The 20,383-nt window shown below is 42.2% G+C and overlaps 2 protein-coding genes across 2 annotated transcripts in view; one reads left to right on the top strand and one right to left on the bottom strand.

The window, feature by feature from the left end:
- SH3BGR (SH3 domain binding glutamate rich protein) overlaps nt 1–1,290 on the bottom strand; it is an 88,021-nt gene extending 86,731 nt beyond the window's left edge. Inside the window, exon 1 of the mRNA XM_005675623.3 lies at nt 1,160–1,290. Within this exon, the coding sequence (XP_005675680.2) occupies nt 1,160–1,290 (131 nt within the window). The remainder of the gene's footprint in view (nt 1–1,159) is intronic.
- LCA5L (LCA5L, lebercilin like) overlaps nt 1–20,383 on the top strand; it is a 38,176-nt gene that overhangs the window by 750 nt on the left and 17,043 nt on the right. The window contains exons 2-3 of the mRNA XM_005675621.2: nt 12,891–13,048; nt 16,656–16,984. Of these exons, the coding sequence (XP_005675678.2) occupies nt 16,666–16,984 (319 nt within the window). The 5' untranslated portion in view covers nt 12,891–13,048; nt 16,656–16,665. The remainder of the gene's footprint in view (nt 1–12,890; nt 13,049–16,655; nt 16,985–20,383) is intronic.

Below are 20,383 nucleotides of genomic sequence, written 5' to 3'. Positions count from 1 at the left end.
ATAGGCTCAAAACCGATCTCAATGCCGATGAACCCCAGCTGCGTTTCTCCTGTCCTGAGCCTCCTCTGAGCTACAGACTCGTGTCTTCTGCCCACATCTCTCCATAGATGACTAACCATCTCCTGCTACACAACAAGTCCAGAACGTTTCTCCCAAACCTGCTCATCCCCGGCTTTTACCCATCCCAGTTACTAGAAGCCATTCAGTTGTCTGGGCCTTGGGGGTCCTCCTGGACTCCCTTTCTTCCTCCATCTGCACCTTCAGTCTGTCAACACATCCTTCAGAATGTACCCAGAATAGATGTACAGTCCTACCATTTCTCCCAACCCCCACTGTCACCACCCTGGTCCAGTCCTGGATTATGTCAGAAGCCTCCTAACTGGTCTCTCTGCATTGAGTAGAGACAGTCTTATGCTATTTTCCCTTTCTCTGTTATTTCATGTGAGTTAGGTGGGGTTATTTTTTTTTAAGGATTTGAATTTTATAGTTTATAGATAACAATACAACATTTTTAGTATGTATTTTGAGAATTGTGACCTTTAAACCAAGTAGACAAAGCTCCGTAAGTGCCTTACTATTAAGCTAAAAATCAAAAGATGCCCTTTAGCTCCCTGAGGTTTAGGACAGTGTCTCTGGATAGAGCTATGGCAAGAACATTAAAACTAACTGACTTTAGGGAAGAATGAAAGAATCTGTAGACTTCTTCCCAGTGAGAAAAAGAAGTCGTGGAGGAATTTACACTCTATCTGTTGAGTAGTTTTCTTGTTTGGTGTTTTAGAGAAGCACCAAGAGAGGTAAATTGAAATGGGGACACAGGAGCATTCATGTGCTGATCCCTTTGATAGCAAGTACCTGGGTGCTAATAGTCTGTCAGTCACAGAGTGATGCAATGATTGATAAGACTTGTCCACTCTTCTCTGGGAGCGGATGGCCCCGCCCACCTGTCCCCTGGCCAATCGCAAACGGCGGCCTCAGTTTTCTTTTTTTTCGTCCTGTGAAACCCTGACTGAGGAAAGGAACAACAGTAGAACAATTGCGACTTGCAGAGGGCTTGTGGGATGTTCCACTCTCCCGCGGCTCCTCCTCATCCCGCGTGCTTTCACTTCCCAGAGCCTCTTAAAGCCACAGGAGGGGACTCTCCTCCAGCCGCCACCGCCACCGCCACAGCAAGCTCCCCTGCGCGTTGGGTCTTACCCGCTCCTGCTTGCTGTTACTCTTGGCTGCCCATTCTTTCACCCGTGTCATCACCTCTCCCATCTCTGCTGGCTCTTTCCCTTGGCTTTTAAACATGCTTGAGACCTCCCATTCCAATTCCAAAGAAAGGCAATGCCAAAGACTGCTCAAACTACCTCACAATTGCACTGATCTCACACGCTAGTAAAGTAATGCTCAAAATTCTCCAAGCCAGGCTTCAGCAATACGTGAACCGTGAACTCCCTGATGTTCAAGCTGGTTTTAGGAAAGGCAGAGGAACCAGAGATCAAATTACCAACATCCCCTGGATCATTGAACAAGCAAGAGAGTTCCAGAAAAACATCTATTTCTGCTTTATTGATTATGCCAAAGCCCTTGACTGTGTGGATCACAATAAACTGTGGAAAATTCTGCAAGAGACGGGAGTACCAGAGAAACCTATATGCAGGTCAGGAAACAACAGTTCGAACTGGACATGGAACAACAGACTGGTTCCAAATAGGAAAAGGAGTATGTCAAGGCTGTATATTGTCACCCTACGTATTTAACTTCTATGCAGAGTACATCATGAGAAACGCTGGTCTGGAAGAAGCACAAGCTGGAATCAAGATTGCCAGCAGAAATATCAATAACCTCAGATATGCAGATGACACCACCCTTATGGCAGAAAGCAAAGAACTAAAGAGCCTCTTGATGAAAGTGAAAGTGGAGAGTGACAAAGTTGGCTTAAAGCTCAACATTCAGAAAACGAAGAAGATCATGGCATCTGGTCCCATCACTTCATGGAAAATAGATGGGAAAACAGGGGAAACGGTGTCAGACTTTATTTTTCTGGGCTCCAAAATCACTGTAGATGGTGACTGCAGCCATGAAATTAAAAGACGCTTACTCCTTGGAAGGAAAGTTATGATCAACCTAGGTAGCATATTAAAAAGCAGAGACATTACTTTGCCAACAAAGGTCCGTCTATGGTTTTTCCAGTAGTCATGTATGGATGTGAGAGTTGGACTCTGAAGAAAGCTGAGCACCAAAAAATTGATGCTTTTGAACTGTGGTGTTGGAGAAGACTCTTGAGAGTCCCTTGGACTGCAAGGAGATCCAACCATCCATTCTAAAGGAGATCAGTTCTGGGTGTTCATTGGAAGGACTGATGCTAAAGCTGAAACTCCAATACTTTGGCCACCTCATGAGAAGAGTTGACTCATTGGAAAAGACTCTGATACTGGGAGGGATTAGGGACAGGAGGAGAAGGGGACGACCGAGGATGAGATGGCTGGATGGCATCACCAACTTGATGGACATGAGTTTGGGTAAACTCCAGGAGTTGATGATGGACAGGGAGGCCTGGCGTGCTGCGATTCATGGGGTCACAAAGAGTCAGGCACGACTGAGCGACTGAACTGAACTGAACTGAAGACCTCCCATCAGAAAAGAAAGAGAAACAAGCTCCCTGACCCGCGCTCCTCTTCATTTTCTAGTTACTAACTGTAGACTAAAAAAACATGCACAACATGAGAGCTGCAAGTTAAGTTTCATGTGGGGCAAAATGAGGACTGCAGCCAGGGAAGGCAGCACCTCTGATAGCTCCGAGAGACTGCTCTAAAGAGGCAGTGCTGTGATTAGTCACCCAGTCGTGTCCAACTCTTTGTGACCCTGTGGATTGCAGTTCGTCAGGCTCCAGGCAGCTCTCCAGACAGCTGGCCAGGAGATTTCCCAGGCAAGAATGCTGGAGTTGGTAGCCATTCCCTTCTCCAGGGGAGCTTCCTGACTCAGGGATAGAATCCAGGTCTCCTGCATCACAGGTGGATTCTTTACCACCTGAGCCACCAGGGAAGCCCAAAGAGGCAGTGGGGGAAGATCAATATATAAGATTTTGGTGAAGAGGAAGCCAAAGCAATGGAGCACTAACTTTAAAAAAGGTTTTCTGCTAGTCACGAGGAGCTGATGTCACCATGAAGGAATTTAGTGCTTTTCTAGATATGAGGAGATGCAGAGATTGAGATCATGCAGTCAGTTCCTGAAAATATCTATCCAAAGACTTGTCCCACGTTTCCTTGGAGCACAGAGTGCCTTACTCTCCACCCCACATTCCCTTCAGGGAGTGTTGATGGTCAGCAGCTGCAGCAGCACAGGCAGATGGCAAATGTCCTTCTTCTTCTTGTTCGTGTGTGTGTCCTAAATGACTTCAGTCATGTCCGACTCTGTAGCCCACCAGGCTCCTCTGTTCATGGGATTCTCCAGGCAAGAATACTGGAGTGGGTTGCCATTCCCTCCTCCAAGGGATCTTCCCGACCTAGGAACTGAACTCACGTCTCTTACATCTCCTGCATTGGCAGGCAGATTCTCCACCACTAGCGCCACCTGTTGTTGTTCAGTTGCTGCCAATACTCTGGCAAGTGCCAGTTTGTAGTTGACATGCCCAGTTTCTCATCCCCCTCGACAGGCAAAGTTTGGTAAAGAATCGCAGCATTCAGTGTATCCATTCCTCGTCTCTCATTCCTCAGCCCGCTCCAGTCTGCCCTCCCCTCTCACCTCTGCACTAAAACAAGAACCGCTAATCAGACATCCCTGGCCACTCAGTCTTGCTCAGTCTCCCAGCAGCATTTAAGTCTGACACCGCAGCAAAGGGCTGCCTTCCCTCGGCCCCTGTGCCCTCAGCCGCCACACTTCCTGCTCCCATCCCAGCTGTCGTCCTCTCCTGGCTCCTTAGCACTGCAGTTCCTCAGAGTGCAGTGTCCTCCCCTCAGGCCCCCAGATTCCAACACTAGGCACAAATCCATGCCCACCATCTCTATGCTCTCTCCACTTGGCATCTTCTGAATTCAACCCATAGGTCCAGCTGTTGGGTGGCAACACAACTTAATACCTCTCAGACACCTGCAACTTAGCACACACAAGCCCTGACAGTCTCCCCCACCCACCCCACTGGGACTCCTGCACCGGAAACCAGGATTCCTCCTTGACATTTTCCCTCCCACCAGCATCCAGTGGGCCTCCATGCCCCAGTGATATTGTCCCCCATGCATCTTTCAGATCATTGCAGGCACCTCGGTCCAAGCTCCCGCCTTCCTTAGTCCTGCCTTCTGCATCCACTGCTCTCTGACATTTCCCTCTTCTGTTCTCCATCCTGCGGAGGGATGGAGAATGCAGCCAGAGTCACCTGTTCAAAAGGCAGCGCTCATCATATCCCCCTTCCCCAGCCCCTCTCTCTTCTTACTGCTAGCTGTCTGTTCCTCTTGGATGAATGAGCCATATCATAAATGTGCCTTCTGATGACCCTGCAGCTTGCTCACCTCTTGGGCCTCTGGAGACCCATCTGCACCCACTGGAGTTTCTCACTGGGCCCCAAACATGAGGCCCTCCTCCACCGACTGGCCCTGGTGCTGCCTCCTCTGTCCACATCGTTCTTCCCTCCTACCCCACATTCCTCTCTGCCCAGGCAGTTCCCACTGACCCCCTGTATCTCAGTCAGCTGCCACTTCTCTAGAGAAGCTTCCCAGGTCACTGTCTGGATCAGGTTTTGTTGTCATGTGTCCTCACAGACTTGTAGCTCTTTGCTTTAAAACACATAGAACAGTCACTACTGTGATTATTTTATTACTGACATACTAGCTCCACAAAAACAGAACCATTTCTGTGTTCACTTTACCCTCCACACCTCACACAGCTCGTGGCACATGGTAAGCACTCAACTGTGTGTTGAAAGAGTGAATTAATGAACATCCAAATGTGTAAGATCAAATTTGGGATATTTTCATGGAATTTTATTAAAATAAACATTATAATGAAAAAGAGTCAGGTCAACACCGGAAATTAAAAAGATGTGTGGCAGTGGCTGGGAGGAAGAGCTAAAAGTTTACACATCTATAAATTTAGCCCTAGAATGTTGAATTTTTCTGTAGCCCATGAAGCAGTTGGGCTTCCCTGCTGGCTCAGACAGTAAAGCGCCTGCCTACAATGCAGTAGACCCAGGGTCAGGAAGATCCCCTGCGGAAGGAAATGGCGACCCACTCCAGTATACTTGCTGGAGAATCCCATGGACAGAGGAGCTTGGTGGGCCACAGTCCATGGGGTCGAAAAGAGTCCCACATGGCTGAGCAAGAGTGAGCACAGACAAGGGCAGTAGTTGCATTTGCCACTGCTTGGTGGGAGTAGAGCTTCTCACCCTGAAGGTGCTTCTTTGGGAGGCCTGGTCTGGTAATGGATTTGAACATTTTACATAAAATTGTTAAATACCCAAAACCTACATAACTTGTCTATAACCAGCCAAACCTTGAACATGGCACAATTCCATGTTATGCAAGAAAGCTTACAACTTCTGACGTATATAGATATATTTAATGTATGGATTTTTGTGCTGGACTAAACCTTAGACATCACTGAAAGCAGAAATTTTCATACATTAAACCACTGAGACCAGAGAGCTAGATATACTGGCAAAAGCTGATGTTGCAACTCAGATGCCATGCCACATAAGCCTTTTTCCCTTCAATAGCATGCTGTCTTTCTTCTCAACCCTGTGTTCATTCTTAAACTGCTTTTCTTCACTATTAGGGAGATCACATTTCTGAAGCCAAAAGTTGGGACACATCATCTTATTTATTTATTTTTAATTGGAGGATAATTGCCTTACAATATTGTGTTCGTTTCTGCCATTACTGTTGTTCAGTCACTAAGTCATGTCTGACTCTTGCAACCCCATAGACTGTAGCCCGCCAGGCTCCTCTGTCCATAGGATTTCCCAAGAATACTGGAGTGGGTTGCCATTTCCTGCTCCAGGGGATCTTCTGGACCCAGAGGTGGAACCCAGGTCTCCTGCATTAGCAGGCAGATTCTTCACCACTGAGCCACCTGGAAGTTCTGGTTTCTGTCATACAGCAACATGAATCAGCCATATGTATACATACATCCCCTCCCTCTTGAACCTTCCTCCCACCTGCCGGCCCATCCCACCCCTCCATGTCATTGCAGAGCACTGGGTTGAACTCCCTGGAAGTTGAACTCCCTGAACACAGCAACTTCCCGCTGACTGTTTTACCCATGGCAATGCATATTCAATGCTACTCTGCCAATTTGTCCCACCCTCTCCTTTCCCTACTGGGGACACATCATCTTAAAGGTGGATACAGTGTTCAAAATCATGTTCTTGAAAACCCTAAAATACATGATCATCTTACGTATGTAACACTGGTTTTCTGTATTCATTTTACATTCTGCTGAACTTGTCAAAGAGTTCAGGCTTTTCCTCCTGTAGGATGACCCTCAACCTGGGTCCAGCTGGTGTCTCCCCATGACCTGACTCAGGCCAGTTCCTGGCAGGGAGACTTCAGGAATGACCCTTTCCCCTTAGCAGTCTCCAGGGGGCATATGAGATCCACGTGTCCCACTGGTGGTTCAGGCCTTGCTGACCGGGTAACGATCAAGGTGTCTGCCAGGTTTCTGCACAAAGCCTCCCTCTTTCCATGTTTTTCGTTAGTATTATGCACAATCCTGTTCCTTATCAGACTTACATCACTGGCACTTAGCATTCAATGGCAGGTCCTGCCTGTTTCAACTAACTCTCTGATAGGCATCAGTCATTGTTTCTTTCCTCTGTTCCTTCTGCATTTATTAGCTGTCATTGTGCCATAAGGAAGAGCGTTCTCTTCCTTTCTCTATTTACTTATTCATTTGTATTAGTATGGACTCATAGGTTCCTATCTTATTTAATAGGTTGTCATCTTATTTCATCCTTATTTATTTTGATATTCAAATTGTCCTAGATTTGATGGGAGAATACTTCAAGTTGGCTTCCGTGTCCTTTAAACACATACCAGCTTTATCTTGAACTTTACCTGATCCATGCCTGGAATTATCTGTTTCCCCAAGGAACTCTGATTCGAGTTAGTAGTTACTGTTCAGTCGCTGAGGTGTCCAGCTCTTTGTGACCTTGTGGACTGCTGCACACTGGGCTTCCTTGTCCTTCACCATCTCCCAGAGTTTGCTCAAACTCATGTTCATTGAGTCAGTGATGCCACCCAACCATCTCATCCTCTGTCGCCCCCTTCTCCTGCCCTCAATCCCTCCCAGCATCAGGATCTTTTCCAATGAGTTGGCTCTTTGCATCAGGTGGCCAAAGTATTGGAGTTTTAGCTTCTGCATCAGTCCTTCCAATGAATATTCAGGGTTGATTTCCTTTTGTAAAGAATGGTATTTAGTGAAGACTGGAGCTCGGTGTGCTCATTGTTGCAGGGGTGTCATTGCTTCTAGGCCCTCAACATAGTTAGGAAAAATACACACACACACACACACACACACACACACACATCTGTATTTCTATATCTGTCCCTGTGTGTATAAAATGTGTACATATATATATAACCTAACACTTCGGGGTTATTTTGAGCCTTCCCCCTCTCTGTGTAAGTAAAACTCTCTCAGGCAGAAAGCAATTTGATTTCCTCAGTGATCTTATTTGCTCTGTGTAGATAATCTCCTGATCTTGTTGTCACCTTTTGTCACCCACCGCCCACACACACACATACACACATCATCTCCTCCCTACCCAGCTTTCTCAGCCTCCAGCCATGCCACCACTCCACAAATGCCTTTGCACCAGACAGCCTTCTTGGTTTTTAGAATCTCCACCCTGAGTGTTTGATGAGAGAGCTGGCTAGTTTCTCTAGCTAGTTTTTCCAAAGCAAACAATCCCACCAGCTCTCCAGAGTTGGTGATCTTTTTTCTAGATGTAGTCTGGACAAGGTATAGAAAGCTACTTTTGAGAACATTAAGTTACTTCCCCAAAGCACTTGAAGTTACCTTCTTCTTTGACTTTAAACTGTATAATAGTTTATTTTTTTATTTTACATTTAATAGCCTATTTTAGTCTCATTTTGATTCATAATGATTTTCAAGACAATCACTATTAGTTTCCTGTCATTGCTCTAACAAATACCACAAGCCCAGTGACTTAAAACAATACAAATCTGTTCTGGAGGTCGGCAGTCTGAAATGTGTCTCATGAGGCTAAAAATTAAGATATCAGCAGGGCTGGTTGCTTCCAGGCCTTCAGGGAAGAATCCATCCCCTTGCCTCTTACAGCTTCTAGAAAAGACTGTATTTGGCCTGGGATCCCTTCCTCCATTTTCAAAGCCAGCATAAAAATGAATGGGGATATCACAGCAGTGCACAGACTGCTCATTGCAGGGGCTTCTCGTATTGAGGAGCACAGGCTGCAGGCGCACTAGCTTCCATAGCTGTGCACACAGGCTCAATTGCTCTGGGGCCTGTGGGATCTTCCTGGGCCAGGTATCAAACCTGTGTCCCCTGCATTGGCAGGCGATTCTTATCCACTGTATCACCAGGGAAGTCGTAAAAAAAACTTTTTATATATTTTTGGTTGTCTCTGTTGCTGTAATGCGCTTGGTATATAATGTGTTCATACCCTTCGCCCATTTTCCTCATGGATTATCATGAGTTCTTTTTAAATTAAGGGGTTGAGTTAGCTCTTTGTCATATGTGTTGAGAGTAGTCTTCCCAGTTTCTGATGTGCCTTTTAAGTTTATGATTTTTTTTGTTATAGAGAAGTTTTAAAATTTTTATATATGCACCCAACATAGAACCACCTAAATACCTAACAGACATAAAGGGAGAAGGTGACAGCAACACAATAATAACAGAGGATTTTAACACCCCACTAACATCAGTGGATGTTAACAGAGGATGAGGTGGCTGGATGGCATCACCGACTCAATGGACATGAGTCTGAGTAAACTCCAGGAGTTGGTGATGGACAGGGAGGCCTGGCGTGCTGCAGTCCATGGGGTAGCAAAGAGTCAGACAAGACTGAGCGACTGAACTGAACTAAACTGAACATCAGTGGACAGATCATCAAGGCAGAAATCAATAAAGAAATTCTGGCTCTAAGTGACACATTTAAACAGTTAGACTTTTGTTTTTTTAAGATTTATTTATTTATTTATGGCGGTCCTGGGTCTTCATTGCTTTCTCTAGTTGCAGTGAGTGAGGGCTAATCTCTAGTTGCCGTGTATGGGTGGCTTCTCTTGCTGTGAAGCATGGACTCTAGGCTCATGGCTCAGTAGTTGCAGATCGTAGGCTTTAGAGCACTGGCTCAGTAGTTGTAGTGCATGGGTTTAGTTGCTCTGCAGCATGTAGAATCTTCCCAGACCAGGAATCGAACCTGTGTCCCCTGCACTGGCCGGCGGACTCTTAATCACTAGAGCTTCAGGAAGCCCTTAGAACAGATAGACTTTATATATATATATAACATTTGATCCTAAAGCAGCAGAATACACGTTCTTTTCAAGTAAACATGGAATACTCTTCAGGATAGATCAAGTGCTAGTCTATGAAACAAGTCTCAGTAAATTTAAGAATATTGAAATGTATCAAGCATTTTTTCTGACCACAATGCTATGAGACTAGAAATACCTACACGGAAAAGAAAAGGCAAAAACACAAACACATGGAGACTATCTGCTACTAACTAATCAAAGGGTCACTGAAGAAATCAGGATATAAAAAAATACCTGGAGACAAATGAAATTGAAAAAAAAAAGAATCCAAAAGCAGCAAAAGCAGTTCTAAGAGGGAAGCTTATAGTGGTACAAGCTTACCTCAGGAAACAAACAAAAAAAATTCCCAAATAAAAAAACTTAACCATACAACTAAAGAGCAAGGGAAAGAACAAATGAAACCCAAAGGTGGTAGAAGGAAAGAAATCAAAAAGATCAGAGCAGAAATGAAATAGAGACTAAAAAAAAAAAAAAAATTTTTTTTTAAAGAATAGAAAAGATCAGTTAAACTAAGAGCTGGTTCTTTGAAAAGACACACAAAATTGTTAAATCTTTACCAGACTCACCAAGAAAAAAAGAGAGGGTCCAAATCAATAAAATTAGAAATGAAAAAGAAGTTACAATGAATACGACAGAAATACAAAGGATCATGAGATGACTACAGCCAGCTGTATGCCAATAAAATGTAAAACCTAGATGAAATGGACAAATTATCAGAGAAATGCAAAATCTCCCAAGACTGAATCAGGAAAAAATAGAAAATAATGAACAGGCCAATTACTAGTAATTAAATTGAATCAATCATTAAAAAAAAACTCAACTAACAAAAGTTCAGGACAAGATGGCTTCACAGGTGAATTCTACGAAACATTTTGACGAGATTTAACATCTGTCCTTCTCAAATGATTCCAAAAAATTGCAGAGGAAGGAAAAATAAAACAAACGTGAATATAACAAAAAAAAAGAGACTCACATGTATAAAGAAACTAATCGTTATCAGTGAGGAGAGGGAGTAGGGAAAGGGCAAGATGGGGTAAGGGATTGAAAGTGAAAGTCGCTCAGTCGTGTCCGACTCTTTGTGACCCCGTGGACTGTAGCCGACCAGGCTCCTCCGTCCATGGGATTCTCCAGGCAAGAATACTGGAGTGGGGTGCCGTTTCCTTCTCCAGGGGATCTTCCCGACCCAGGGATCGAACCCAGGTCTCCCGCATTGCAGGCAGACGCTTTAACCTCTGAGCCACCGGGGAAGCCCTAGGGGTAAGGGATTAAGAAGTATAAATTATTATGTATATAATAAATAAGCTACAAGGAAATATTGTACAGCATGAGGAATATAGCCAGAATTTTATAACAAGTATAAATGGAGTATAATATTTTTAAATTGTGAGAATCACTTTGTTGTACCCCTGAATGATATAATATTATAGATCAACTTTACCTCAATAAAAAAAATTTTTAAAACTTTTGTACAGTCAGTTTTTCTAATTGTTTCCTTTGTGGTTTGTGGGCTTTATTTTTTGCCACCCTCCATGTTTTAACATTTGTTTTTAACATTTACATTTTCAATTCACCTAGTGTTTATTTCAGTGTAAGGAAGGTAATAAGAATTCACTTTTGTCTGATTTCCAGATGGAAGTCTAGTCTGTTGCCCCCACCGCATCATTTCTTGAATGTCTACTCTTCTCCACCTTTATTTTATGCCAAGTTTTCATATGTTTCTGTTTCTGAAGTCTTTATTTCATTATGTTGCTCTGTCTATTCAAGCACCAGAATCAAACTCTTTTACTAACTGTAGTTTTATATCTTAATATCTGATAGAGGTGGTCCTTTCTCATCATTTTTTCAAAATCTTTTTTGTTCTCATTTTTCATATTTATAATTATGTGAATTTAGTATCATGTTGTCAAATTTCTAAAAAATTACTCAACATTTTTATTAGGAGTACTTTGATTATGTAAATTAAATTAGGGAGAATTTACATCTTTATCACCAAGGTCCTTCCTATATAAGGACACAGTATGTGTTTCCACATACATAAATCTTTTATTTCAGTAGTTTTAAATTTTTCTTTATATTATTTGTATTATACTTGTATCAGATATTTTTGATTTTTTAGCTGATATAGTAAGTGGGGTCTTTTCATCTGTTTTCTAAGTCATTTTAATTAACATATAGAAAACATTGCTTTTATATGCATTTAATAACCTATAGCTTTATTGAATTCTCATGATTTTATAATGTTTTATGAGGTTTTCTAAGTTTAAAATTATATTATCTACACAAATAAATAATTTGCCTTTTTTTCCCAACATTTATACCTGCTATTTTTTCTCATATCCAATTTCAGTGGCTAGTGCCTACAAAGCAATTATTAATCAACAGAAGTGATCATTGGCACCTTTATCTTAATTTTTACAGCAATGTAAATTAATGTTTCACTTTTAAGCATGAGGTTAGCTTTTAGTTTTAGATATGTATTTCTTTATTATATTGGGAAGCATTTATTTAGGGCATTGAGTCGGGTCACAGTAGTGAGAAGTTTGTCAGGAGTAATGGATATTGAGACAGGAATTAAGCATACAGGCACCCTGAACATTAATTTATTTAATCAATATTTATCAAACACATTATTTCCAAGGAACTCTTCTAGGCACAGATGATACAGCATAGACAAAACCATCAAAAATACTACCATCATGAAACATATAATTTACAAATCACTTTGATAGAGAAAAAGCCTTATAGTATGTGAAGTATAAAGCAATTCATATGCAAATGAATGATATTAATTAATACTGGTTCAAAACTTTTAAAATTTATTTATTTTACTTTATTGTATTGGTTTTGCCATAAGTTGAGTTGAATCCGCCATGAGTGTACACATGTTCCCCATCCTGAACCCCCCTCCCTCCTCCCTCCCCATCCCATCCCTCTGGGTCATCCCAGTGCACCAGCCCCAAGCACCATGTATCATGCAGCAAACCTGGACTGGCGATTCGTTTCACATATATTTTACATGTTTCAATGCCATTCTCCTATAACATCCCACCCTCGCCCTCCCCGACAGAGTCCAAAAGACTGTTCTATACATCTGTGTCTCTTTTGCTGTCTTGCATACAAGGTAATCGTTACCTTCTTTCTAAATTCCATATATATGCGTTAGTATACTGTATTGGTGTTTTTCTTTCTGGCTTACTTCACTCTATATAATAGGCTCCAGTTTCATCTACCTCATTAGAACCGATTCAAATGTATTCTTTTTAATGGCTGAGTAATATTCCATTGTGTATATGTATCACAGCTTTCTTATCCATCCATCTGCTGATGGACATCTAGGTTAACTTCTTTTATAAATGTTTGTTTATGGGCTCTTAACATTTTCCTTCTGTAATATCATTCTAGGTTTTTTGAAATACATTATTTTCTTAAAAAGAAATCAAAACATGTCAAAAAAACACTATCCTGAAAACTTCATAAATACTACAGTGTGAAGACCCCTCTGCTCAGGACATAAAGTTGATTTTTCATACATCTTAGGAACATCTGGTAAAGAACACCAGGTACGCATTAATTCATTTTATCTTTATTTTACATTTTATTTATTTTTATTTTTTGGCTGCACTGGGTCTACATTGCTGTGTGCAGGCTTTCTCTAGTTGCTGCGAGTTGGGGCTATTTGTTGCACTGCACAGACTTCTCACTGGAGTGGCTTCTCTTGAGGAGCAGAGGCTCTAGGCGCATGGGCTTCAGTAGTTGCAACACATGGGCTCAGTAGTTGTGACTCAGGGGCTTAGTTGCCCTTCAGCATGTGCAATCTTCCCAGACCAAAGACTGAACCCATGTCTCCTGCACTGGCAGACGGATTCTTATCCACTACACCACAAGGAAGTCCACATTTATTCATTTTAAAACATTTTTGCTTGTGTTTATTTTTTGGTTGGCCTTGTTGTAAAAGCAGAACTGAGCAAATATACAACACTGTAGTATTCAGAATTATTCAGATATGAATCTTGCTCTTCAGCAATCTTATTTCTCATTCTATAATTAAATGAATGTGATTTACAAATTTATTGTATATATAAGCAGATACCCCTTTTCACCACAGTGCATTCCAGAAAAATCATATCATCAGAAGGTTCACAATTTTCCATTAGTCTTTTTAATTGTGGGTTATATTCCTGAGTCGTTTTTGTTCACTTGCTAAGTTGTGTCCAACTCTTTGGGACCCCATGGACTGCAGCATGTGAGGCCTCCCTGTCCTTCCCCATCTCCCAGAGTTTGTCCAAGTTCATGTCCATTGAATTGATGATGCCATCCAACCAACTCATTCTCTGCACTCTCTTCTCCTTTTGTTGTCAGTCTTTCCCAGCATCGGGGTCTTTTCCAATGAGTCAGCTCTTCACATCAGGTGGCCAAAGTACTGGAACTTCAGTTTCAGCATCAGTCCTTCCAATGAGGATTCAGGGTTGATTTCCAATAAGTACTCAGAGTTGATTCCCTTAGGATTAGCTGGTTTGATCTTGCATTCCAAGGGACTCTCAAGAGTCTTCTCCAGCACCACAATTTGAAAGCATCAATTCTTTGGTGTTCAGCCTTCTTTATGGTCCAACTCTCACACCCGTACATGACTACTGGAAAGACCATAGCTTTGACTATACGGACCTTGTTCAGTAAACTGATGTCTTTGCTTTTTAAAATGCTCAGATTGCCATATGTCATAGCCTTTCTTCTAAGAAGTAAGTGTCTTCTAATTTCATAACTACAGTCACCATTTGTAGTGATTTTGGAGACCAATAAGAGAAAATCTGTCACTGCTTCCACTTTTTCCCCTTCTATTTGCCATGAAGTGATGGGACCAGACGCCATGATTTTTGTTTTTATAATGTTGAGTTTTAAGCCAACTTTTTCACTCTCCTATTTCACTTACATCAAGAGGCTCTTTAGTTCCTCTTCATTTTCTGCCATAAGGGTGGTGTCATCTGCATATCTGAGGTTATCAATATTTCTCCCAGCAATCTTGATTCCAGCTTGTGCTTCATCCAGCCTGGCATTTCACATGATGTACTCTGCATATGAGTTAAATAAGCAGGGTGACAACATACAGCCTTGTCACTCTCCTTTTCCAAATCTGAACTGGTCAGCTGTTTCACATCAGGTTCTGTTTCTTCTTGACCTGCAATTCCTGAGTCATACGTAACAGCAAAGAGACTACTAATACTAAAAACTCTATAATGATAGAAACATAGTAAAATCATGCTTCAGGTGCAATAATACGGGCATCGTTATACTCTAAACACTGATTGTTCAATTAAAAATGCTACTGAAAATCTGAACTGTACACTATCATAAATTGGATATACCAAGACTTAGCATGCTGTATGTTCCCCATGGTCCAGAGGTTAAGAATCCATGTTCCAATGCAGGGAACATGGGTTCAACTGCTGGTCCAAGAAGATCACACTTTCCATGGGACCATGTGTCACAACCACTGAACCCTTGCCCCCTGGAGCCCATGGTCTGCCACAACAGAAGTTACTATGATGAGAAGCCTGCACTCCAGAACTAGAGAGTAGACCCTGCTGGCTGCAACCAGAGAAAGCCCACAGGCAGTAATGGAGACCTGTGTGTGTGTATATATAATATTATGTACATTAATATAAATTATATTAATAATATTAACATATTATTATAGATAATATTAGTTATTTATTATATATAAATATTATATAAATAATGTAAATATAATACATTTATTATAAGTCCAAGTGAAAGTGTTAGTCACTCAGTCATGTCTAACTCTTTGCAACCCCACGGACTGTAGCTCGCCAGGCTCCTCTGTCCATGGGATTCTCCAGGCAAGAATACTGGAGTGGGTTGTCATTCCCTCCTCCAGGGGATCTTCCTGACCCAGAGATTGAACCCAGGTCTCCCACATTGCAAGCAAATTCTTTACCGTCTGAGCCACCAGGGAAGAGCATTTATAAACAAATAATATTTATTTATTACAAATAATAAATGTATTTAAAAATAAATAGATAAATAATTTTTTTAAAAAAAGAGGGAAGTCAGAGTCCTTTAGTTACCTCACCTTAGAAGCCACCTCTGAGTCACACCGGAGTTAAGGGGATTACACCAGAAAGTGGGAATCGGTGCAGGCCATCTTAGATGCTGCCCACCACCTGTGTGCATTCCAAAGTCAACATCTGAAGGGTAAATGTGGTTCTCCTCTTGATCACTCTCTGGGGAAGAACAGTGACTACACATGGAGGAATCACCTGGTTGTTTTCCCAGGTGAATGAATGAATGTAGCTAGGTGATCCTCACCATTCAGTAAACAACAGTGAGGTGCCATTTATCCCTCTTGATCATCAGCAGGAAGGCCTTGTAATCTTCCAGACAGTGCCTGATCACCATTTCCCAAAACAAAACACAGTTCAGACTGAGTCTAAGGAAGCTCAAAGTAGTTCTTAGAGAAAGATTTAGAAATAGAACTGGTTTGGGAATTTAAAGCATTCTGTGTTCTAGTGTGTATACATATATATATATGTATATATGTATAACTCAATCACTTTGCTATACACCTGAAATTAACACAAGATTATAAATCAACTATATTCCAATTTTTTAAAATCCCAACGAACAGCCAGCCTTAGAGAATAAGAATGTAATTCACTAACTTATAAATTGTCCCTGTTGTTGTTATCTGATGTGAACTTTATAATTCCTGTCAATATAGTCTCCCCAAAGTCCAGTCTCAGGAGTCTTATATTTTAGGGAGAAAAAAATATAAAAACCAAATTGAAATTTTTTTTCTGGAACCTACTCAAAAATAATGTGTTGTTTTGCATCCCTAATTGTGCATTTATAGTTAGTTAACTATAATAAAGCATGGGCTTCCCAGGTGGATCAAGTGGTAAATAACCCACCTGCCAATGCAGGAGACGTAAGAGACACTGGTCCAGTCCCTGGATCAGGAAGATCCCCTGGAGGAGGAAATGGCAACCCACTCCAGTACTCTTGCCTGGAGAATCCCATGGACAGAGGAGCCTGGCAGGATACAGTCCATGGTACAAAGAGTCAGACACAACTGAACACGTACACATAATAAAGCATAGGTTCGTTTTAAGGGCTGTAGCTCTAAATCTAAAAATACTTTTCTTCTATTAGGTTGTTTATTATGTCATTGGCTGGTCCAACAGAAACAAATCTGGGTGGACATTTCCCCAGCACAGCCTTCGAAAATGGCGGGAGTTCCTCAAAAAGGGAGAGCAACAGCCCAGGTTTTCCCAGGAACAGCGAGGCCTCTGCCAAGAGTGTTGATTACAGCAGATCTCAGTGTTCCTGCCGAAGCCCAAGCTCCCACTGCGATTATTCAGAAGACTTTCTGTCTGTGTGCTCAGAAACCACAGCTAGAAACAACTACTTAGAGAAGCCTACAGTAAAAGAAAAAAAGGAGAAGATGAAGTATAATGTTTCTAAAATCTCCCAACCTAAAGGTAAGAAGCAAAATCTCCCAACCAAGACCAAATTTTGGGTTATAATAACATTATTATTTAATGCACTGGTAACCTGGAGTGGCCCATATTCAGTTTTATTGTTTTTCCAGATTGTACCAGTACTTATAAAATTATAAGTATTACAAGTGAATTTTTCATAGAAGGAGTAGGAAATAGAGAAATTAAGAATAATCACAAAATGACAGAAAGCCCTCTTGCCCAGCTTACCCTCCTGGAACCCATAAGTGAGGTTAGTTCCGTTTTTAGTTAACAGGTGGCCCTGTTACAGCGCACCACAGTACTTGGATTTCATGGGCTTCTTGCCTTTCATCTCAGCTGAAGAGGCAAGGTTTCAATCTCCAGTGAAATGTAACTATCTGTCTCAGCACCCCAGGAAGATGGTCTTCGAGTCTGGTGAGGCATATTGGCAAAGATGCTTTTTAGGATACAGGGCTGGTCAAAAGGCTGTTAATGTCATTTCCTTGTGGATTTTAAGAGTAGCAACAGCATCAGCTTCTAACTGTCCAAACTGAGAGTAGCTCTGCACCATTCTCGACCTCCTCACTTCCTGCCCCCTAGGCAGGAATGCCGGGCTTATAAATATTCCCTGTGTAGAAACCGCTGCCACTCTTTTCCGGCTGGGACCATCAGAACTGGTGTCAGTAAGTGGCCGAAAAACAATTAAGGGCCTGTTGAACGTGGAGCACGTCCAGTGCCACATTCACCCAGCGCCTGCCTCCCACAGCCAGCCCACCTGGGACCCTGTGAAGAGCTGGAGTCTTCAGTTGCCCTTCTTCCCAGCCTCAGAGCAGGGAGTCTTCATCTAAGACCTGACTCTGGGAGCCTTAGGGAATCCTTTGCATTTTGTGTGAGTGTCTGTATCTATGTGAGTCTATTTGTGTTTGTGAACTTTCTAGGGAGAAGGACCCATAGTTTTCCTCCAGGTTCTAGAAAGGTTTCACAGCCCTTTCTCTGGAGAGGTGGGAGTCCTGTACCCACTGGCCAGGCCAGGGCAGAAGAGCCTGCCAGGAAAAGCCTGAGCCACCAGGAAAGCCCATCCCAAAGAATAAACCCCCCAAAATTCAGAAGTAGTCTGGTCCCCGTGGGTTTATGACAAGAAATCATCAAACAATAAACCACATCTTACACTGAGTCTAGAATTTCACAGAACTGTGTAAGAAGGCAGTTAGTGTTTATAAAATTATTTCTACAAGAAACAAATTGCATGTTGAGTTCTAAGAGCCTTACAATACAAATTTTAAAAACTGATTCCTCATTTATTTATTCCACAAATGTTTATTGTATCCTTTATGCAAGGTACTTATTCATAAATTGGCAGCATCCCAAATGAACTATCACTTCACAGTGGACTAGAACCTAAATTCCATGATCCAAGTGAGGGTTTCCCAGGTGACACAGTGGTAAAGAATCTGCTGCCAATGCAGAAGACTTCGATCCTTGGGTATGGAAGATCCCCGGGAGGAGGGCATGGCACCCCACTCCAGTATTCTTGCCTGGAGAATCCCATGCACAGAGGAGCCTCGAGGGCTACAGTTCATGGGGTCACAAAGAGTTGGACACTGCTGAAGTGACTGAGCACGCAGAACCTAAATTCCATGATCCTAGTGAGGACTAGTGAATCCACTAGTGAAGACTTGTTCTCCCTTGGGTACTCTTTTGTGTGTGGATACTCTCAAATTATTTTAAGTAAATCTTGGCTGCTTCTTTAACCCAAATTTTATGCCCCTGAAGATCCCTGTACCCCAATGTGTAATGACCTTCAAACACTTGTAACATCAAGCTTTGTCACAGAATGATAAAAAATATTCTTGGTGTATCCTTTTATTCTTTTCTTCCTTCACAGCCCATGTCGTGTAAGTGTTTGCCAAAAAAATTCAATCAGCAAGTAACTAAAGAATCAATGCTTGGGTAAGGTAATTCTTGGGCTTCCCTGGTGGCTTTGCGGTAAAGAATCCGCCTGCCAGTGCAGGAGATGCAGGTTCAACCCTGGATCAGGAAGGTCCCCTGGAGAAGGAAATAGCAACCCACTCCAGGATTCTTGCCTGCAGAATTCCATGGACAGAGGAGCCTGGCAGGTGCAGTCCATAGGGTCACAAAGAGTGGGACAAAACTTAGCAACTAAGTAGGCACACAAAAATGTAACTAATCTCAACCAATAAGGCATAATGTCTAGCCAATGCAGTCCCTTTTTGAGTGAAGGTTCAATTTCTGTTCAGCTGTCTGATATATAAAAGGAGACCTCTGACCCTCAGGGGCTGGTAACATTGAATCAGGAACCACCAATAGAGACCCAGAATTCACTCAAAGATAATAGCATCAGAGATTATTTTCAATTCTCATCTTAGAAAAGCACATTTTATAGCAGAAGAACATCTCATAGAGAAAAATTATAAGGATAAAATGAGAACTTCAATTTGATAGGATTTTTGCTCTGGTTAGATACTAGAGATTTATATACTTCAGTTCAGTTCAGTTGAGTCGCTTAGTCATGTCCGACTCTTTGCAACCACATGAATCCCAGCATGCCAGGCCTCCCTGTCCATCACTGACTCCCGGAGTCCACCCAAACCCATGTCCATTGAGTCGGTGATGCCATCCAACCATCTCATCCTCTGTCGTCCCCTTCTCCTCCTGCCCTCAATCTTTCCCAGCATCAAGGTCTTTTCAGTTGAGTCAACTCTTCACATCAGGTGGCCAAAGTATTGGAGTTTCAGCTTCAACATCAGTCCTTCCAATGAACACCCAGGACTGATCTCCTTTAGGATGGACTGGTTGGATCTCCTTGCAGTCCAAGGGACTCTCAAGAGTCTTCTCCAACACCACAGTTCAAAAGCATCAATTTTTTGGTGCTCAGCTTTCTTTATAGTCCAGCTCTCACATCCATACATGACTACTGGAAAAGCCATAGCCTTGACTAGATGGACCTTTGTTGGCAAAGTAATGTCTCTGCTTTTGAATATGCTGTCTAGGTTGGTCATAACTTTTCTTCCAAGGAGTAAACGTCTTTTAATTTCATGGCTGCAATCACCATCTGCAGTGATTTTGGAGCCCAGAAAAATAAAGTCTGACACTGTTTCCCCATCTATTTCCCATGAAGTGATGGGACCAGATGCCATGATCTTCATTTTCTGAATGTTGAGTTTTAAGCCAACTTTTTCACTCTCCTCTTTCACTTTCATCAAGAAGCTCTTTAGTTCTTCTTCACTTTCTGCCATAAGGGTGGTGTCATCTGCATATCTGAGGTTATTGATATTTCTCCAGGCAATCTTGATTCTAGCCTGTGCTTCTTCCAGCCCAACGTTTCTCATGATATACTCTGCGTATAAGTTAATAAGCAGGGTGACAGTATACAGCCTTGACGTACCCCTTTTCCTATTT

This window comes from Capra hircus, chromosome 1 (genome assembly GCF_001704415.2).
Source record: "Capra hircus breed San Clemente chromosome 1, ASM170441v1, whole genome shotgun sequence".
NCBI classification, from domain to species: domain Eukaryota; kingdom Metazoa; phylum Chordata; class Mammalia; order Artiodactyla; family Bovidae; genus Capra; species Capra hircus.
Note: the sequence above shows the minus strand (reverse complement) of the source record. Positions and strands in the feature narration are given on the sequence as shown.